Below are 6,000 nucleotides of genomic sequence, written 5' to 3'. Positions count from 1 at the left end.
ATTCTCGAAATATGTATGCTACAGACAAACTTGCAGTAATCGATACATTCCAGTATTGTGACAAGAGCTCTACACAGCTAGCTCATTTCCCCTGTACATTCACTGCAGAGTACAGGACGAAATTGTAGGACGGAGTGTAGTGAAGAAGTACAGATCTGTCCTACACCTACCAAAGTAGTCCTTGTACAGAGTTTGGTCGGCTGGAAGTTGACTGCCCTGAACACAAGCCCATACAATGAGAAGAAGAAAGGCAGACATGACCAACCGCACACAAACTGTTATTTCCTAAAGGCTGCAGCGCACTCTGACCCACGACTGTACTGACTTCTTCTTTTTCGAAAGGAAATCTCGTGTCGATCAATGTTGGCCTTGGTGCTCATACTGTGTTGGAGCACAGCTACTGAGTAGGTGAATAGCGTCCACGGCTCAATGCTGCCATCGCCATGGCTTGACATGGCCCACCTTTCCCACTGCCAGCAGAAAAGACTGTTCAATACAAGTGACTAAACCAACAGTGCAAGTGAGAGACACTCAAACACACATCTATATGTACATCTACTCTAGCATACACAAGGCACTCACAAGGCACTCACAAGGCACTCACAACTAATCCTTGCTTTAGTTGATCTGGGAGGAGTGCATCATGAGGTCCGGAATACTTTAGCAGCGAAAAGTGAATGTAGAATGACAGGAGATATAGCGAAACTGGAATAGTTGTGATGGCTTGTAACCTCCCAATGGTTTGTAGACACAGGCATCTCTACATGATTGTCACAAAAAAAGAGGACATAGTCAGTGATTTCAAATGGTTTACACAAGGACCACTGGCCTAATCAAAAAGGAACTTTAGCTATGAAGGACTTGAAATACATCTGTATAAGACATGCTATTTGCAGATTTCTGTTGTGTGTCTTAAGGACGCATCAGAATCACACATACTTTAGACTGGAATGCAGGACTGTGAAGAAGCAGCAAAACAGACAAGAGCATCTGTGATGGGTGAACCGGCACTCTGAAATGCTGCTCACCATACTATACGTTTGGTTGGGTAACTTCAGCCACATGTCATAGGATATGATGATAGCAACGAGCGGTAATGTCAGGAACCCCGCATGCTTGGTACTGCAGTAGTAACAACATCATGATACACACACACACACACACACACACACACACACACACACACACACACACACACACACACACACACACACACACCGGTGTGAAATCCTTGCATAACTCGCAGACACAGACTCTCCGGCAATGCAGGGAACCCACATTGAACTGGGCCTCATCAAGGCAATATAATCAAATGCCAGTAAGTCCCCCCCCCCCCCCTCCATGGTCAGCACCATAACGCTTTCTACCACATTTGTGTGCCTACAGACAGTAAGTGACTACCATTCATAGTTTGAGGTTTCATTGGGTAGAGATCAAATACTGTTTTCTTATAACAGACAAGTGCACACAACTACTGTACAGGCAGAAAATTTCGTCGGTCAATAATTTCGTCCAACTCCAAAGCAAGGGAGTTCGTCCGGTTGTAAATTCCGTCCATGGATAATAAGAATGTATTGAAAAGCTGGACAAATCGACATTTTGTCCGGCATTTAATTTAGTCCAAAAGCTCCTTGGACGAAAAAGACGAAATTAAATTCCGGACGAACATTTCTGCTTATACAGTACATGCACTACAACACGGTGAGTGAAGCAAGTAAGAAGAACTGGGCGCTGCATTCAATACCTGATTGCCAAGCCCAGTAAGCTGCCAGTCACTGCAATATGAAGAAACCAAGCCATGGAGTAGGCCCTGTAGAAAGTCAAGCCCATGCAACAGGAAAACAGGACACTCATATCATCGTAAAGTCCACTGAAGATCTGATTGTACCATGTTGCTACCGAGGACTAGTAGTAGGCTATAGCTGCAAGAACATGCTTGCAATGAACTTTCAATCTACACTACAGACAAGTGCAAACCCTGCAGATCAAATACGCAGGGGTTTATGGGTGAGTAAGGTTCGGGACAAATTGAACTTATCCAAACAATGCAGCGCTTTTCCAAACTAGCTACCATTCAACAGGACTAATGTGTTTTTTGTGTCTTTCCTAGCACATACAGTAAAACCTGTAACCAAAGACCGGCACCGTGACTAGCGACCACCGTGACTAGCGACCAGCCTGGTACTACAGACCACTTTGCCAGGCACAGGCGGTCTCACATTCATATATTATGGTGTTGCGGTGCAAACCTCTAACTAAGGACCACCTGCCACTAAAGACCGCTCTCTCCGGCCCTAAGGGGCGGTCGTTAGTCACAGGTTTTACTGCACGTGCACAATTTTGCTATACACCTGTACCGCAAGAGAGAGAGAGAGAGAGAGAGAGAGAGAGAGAGAGAGAGAGAGAGAGAGAGAGAGAGAGAGAGAGAGAGAGAGAGAGAGAGAGAGAGAGAGAGAGAGAGAGAGAGAGAGAGAGAGAGAGAGAGAGAGAGAGAGAGAGAGAGAGAGAGAGAGAGAGAGAGAGAGAGAAAGAGAAAGAGAGAGAGAGAGAGAGAGAGAGAGAGAGAGAGAGAGAGAGAGAGAGAGATTGGGAGCTGTATCGCAACTGAGTTTCACGTACTACTACGATCATCAGGCAACCTGTACCATGACTATATTTTAAACTCAAGAGAGATTCCACAGTGGATGTGTCTTGAATGATTCCGTTCTGCATTGACAGTGGAACAGTGCTGTACCTGGTCACTCGGCATGATCTTAGTGCAAAGAACACAGCCAGTAGCGAAGACAGTAGCATCATGGAATCCAGCATGAAGTAACGGCTCTGCGTTATGATAGCAGTGTCTGTTGAAAACCAACACAGCATATAGGGTAATAGCACACCGTGACAGCAAGCACATGGTCGTAAAGCACTTCCCACGGAATTGCACCAACTCCATGCAACGGTACGTATGTCATGACATACAGTGGAACCCTGATTATCTGAACATTGACTATGCATGCGCCCTGAGGGGCAGAATTTGAAAGCTGTCTACAGGCAAGGACTTGAACTGGAAAAGACAGCAAGCTCTGTTGTGCGCATGGGAAATCTGCGCATACACAGGGCGTGCCGGCATGTGATGTCTATGATACACAGCAGTACGAGTATGTAGTATTGTAGAGAGAGCAAGATCGTGCACACACGTAAAGAGGGCCATGCGACCCGTTATAAAGAGCCAATAGCGGACCCACCAACCCAAATCTCTAGAGCATAACGAACACGCTAACAATCCGCAGAGAATCCTACAAGAAAGCCTATAGGTACGTTCCACTGCCTACCAAGAATCAGGAATACTCCCGCGAGCATGGACATCGGAGTATCAATTCTAAGCTGGATGCAAATCTGAATCATACAACAGCATGGCACATACCATAGATGTAAACACTGCCTATAATAATGCCAGGATTTGCACACTGGTCAGGCTATAAACACTGCCTAGTGCCAGGATTTGCACACTAATCAGGCTATGAAGCAGATGGCCTCTTATGCTCAAATGGAAAAAGAGCAAAATTAGCCTACTTTGCTATTACACATGTAGATGTATAGCCTATTAATTAACACTTCAATGGAAGAGGATCCCAAGGAATACAGGGTTAACCATATACTACATGAGTTATACAATCCATGAATATGTCCTAAACGTTTCCATGCATTTTGGAAAAAATGTGCTAGTACCCCAAGCTATAAGGTGCTACTTGTACAAATTATGGAAGCTAAAAATCTTGATTTCCGATAAAAATATGCTACACCTGAAGCCATTTTTGCTCGTACCCTTCAATAGCAGCCGGCATTTGATCCACTTTTCAAATTTCTGATTACCATCGTCCTTACCAAGATATGGTGCTGTTTCTTTTTTTACTACATTTATACTTTTGAAAGAAGTGGATCAAGGAGAGACTCATAACACTACTTGTAGCCTACCTCAGGTTGCAGGACATGCACTGCTGCAAATCACACCAATCAGGAAGAATATGTTGTACCAAACAAAGTGCAATACCGGTAACACACACAACTTACAGCATACACTACAGCAGGAAGACATCCTCCACAAAGTGCGGTGACCAGTCGCAGAGAAGTATACGGGACTTCAGACGGGGCATAACCTATCGAACAAACGAAACACAACTGGCTTTGGACAGGACTGCTTTGGACAGGATTGATTGCATCTCCGGTGAAGAGAATAGGACCGGCATTTGCCCCCCCCCCCCCAAAAAAGAAGAAAAAAAGAAAAAGAAACGTTAAAAACAAAACAATTTATTATTGTCTCAACACCCGAGCATCATGTGAGTGATGATTTGGACAATTGCTGCCAAAGGTATGCAAATGCCACATGCTATTCAGCATATTGAAATGATGGCTGTAGTTTTCTCAAAAACTGCACGAGATATATCTGGCTACGTTGCATGCCTTTTCAATTGATAATTGGCAACTGGACTCAGGCCATGTGTCCCCAGGCTGACAAGGCCAAGGGTGCTTGAATGAAATGGTGAGAAAACTGGCCCAACACTAACCTTGCCCAATCTCTGAGAAGGCAAACTGTCCATCATATCCACACCATGATGCTCCAAACACAAACACAATATAAAGTGAAGGCACAACAACAAACGTAGCGTTACTCCAGTGTAGCCGTATCAGAGCAAATTACTACGCACACACATACATTCCATCCTTGGCTACACAATATTCTTAAATTCTTCCATACGTTTGCCCAAGAAGGTATCATTGATTGGGGGGGGGGGGGGCTGATAATACCCTCCCGGGCAAAATTTGGGAGAACTGAAGGATAAAGTGTAGCCGCCAAGGACGGAGTGCGGGTATGTGCGCAGTAATTTGTCACAACAACATAAATAGTGGTTAAGAGTACAACCTCTGGACACGACAGTGACAGGCATGGAGATACCACGTTAGAGCAAGACGCCTCACGCGGTCATGAACACACTGAGCACATTTTCCAACAGGATTACAATGATTAGCATTCACTTTGTGCTTAATGTACAACTATGCTGTACCAGTTCCGTCCAGGGATCACTGGGGGCTGCCGCGTGAGTGTGTGCAATGAGAGACAGGAAAGATGTAGTGCAACAGATGTACTATGTTGCGTTGCACATGTGTACTCATGCCCAAGCTTGGTCTCGTTGTCAGTGGGAAAAAGACACTGTATGGCTTTGTACTTCAACTTGAAATGACTGATTCCAAAGCGAAAGTACTGTAGTTTAAAATTGGTTTGATGATACATGTAATACATGCATGCCCTCCAACATGTTTAGTAGGAATGCAGTAGAGATGATCACGGCCATTTATAGCGAGCGTAGCCCCGTCAGCAATTCCAAAAACTATGATCCAGAACTTGAAAAACATACCTACGCCTGTCAATACCAGCTTGCCAAAGGGCGGCTCGGCGTCCAGGAAAAAGAGACCGCGGATGTAGAAATTGATAAACTTTCCCACGTGTACCTCATCAAAGCTGAAGACAACAGGCATCACAAGGAGCACAAAGTGAAGATGCCAGTTCATGTAATCTGGCTTCACTGATTCAGCTGGGCAGTTGAGCCACAAGAGTGAAGAAAAAAGACATACAGCTGGACATGTCCACAGGCCTGTGTTTCTATCAAAGCTCACCGTGTACCATGCTTATGAAACCCGTTACTTGAGTTCCATAAGACTGACATCTGAATTTGGATCTTGGGATTCTACCATGCATGCAACTATAAGTAATGACTTCTCTTTTTGTGTGCTAAGTTACAAAACCACAACACTTCATCCGTGTCATTCAAGGGTGTAATCATTGCCATTGTCACGACGTTGACATGATGCTCAACGTCATGAGATTATTTGCAGTACACGTCATAGTTTGTGTTCTCTACCCCGGTTTTGTTTCCGCGTTCCCACACCGAAGCTGGGCCGCGTGTTTATTATTTCTACTGACTCACTCACCTCTTAGCTACGTCCTCCATGTTTTTTCCT

General features: G+C 44.8%; 1 protein-coding gene across 1 annotated transcript; it reads right to left on the bottom strand.

The window, feature by feature from the left end:
- Positions 1-99: 99 nt before the first annotated feature.
- On the bottom strand, positions 100-5,991 carry LOC135830385 (protein O-mannosyltransferase 1-like). Its single transcript, XM_065342645.1, has 9 exons — positions 5,397-5,991; positions 4,548-4,598; positions 4,054-4,139; positions 3,315-3,378; positions 2,735-2,840; positions 1,745-1,810; positions 1,029-1,122; positions 605-760; positions 100-216 (listed from the first exon to the last, which is right to left on the bottom strand). The coding sequence occupies exons 1-9, from the start codon at positions 5,548-5,550 to the stop codon at positions 100-102; spliced, it is 894 nt and encodes a 297-aa protein (XP_065198717.1). The 5' UTR covers positions 5,551-5,991.
- Between the last annotated feature and the right edge of the window lie 9 nt (positions 5,992-6,000).

This window comes from Sycon ciliatum, unplaced genomic scaffold (genome assembly GCF_964019385.1).
Source record: "Sycon ciliatum unplaced genomic scaffold, ocSycCili1.1 SCAFFOLD_2672, whole genome shotgun sequence".
Classification (NCBI taxonomy): Eukaryota; Metazoa; Porifera; class Calcarea; order Leucosolenida; family Sycettidae; genus Sycon; species Sycon ciliatum.
The sequence above is the reverse complement of the archived record's forward strand: the minus strand, read 5'-3'. Positions and strand labels throughout refer to the sequence as shown.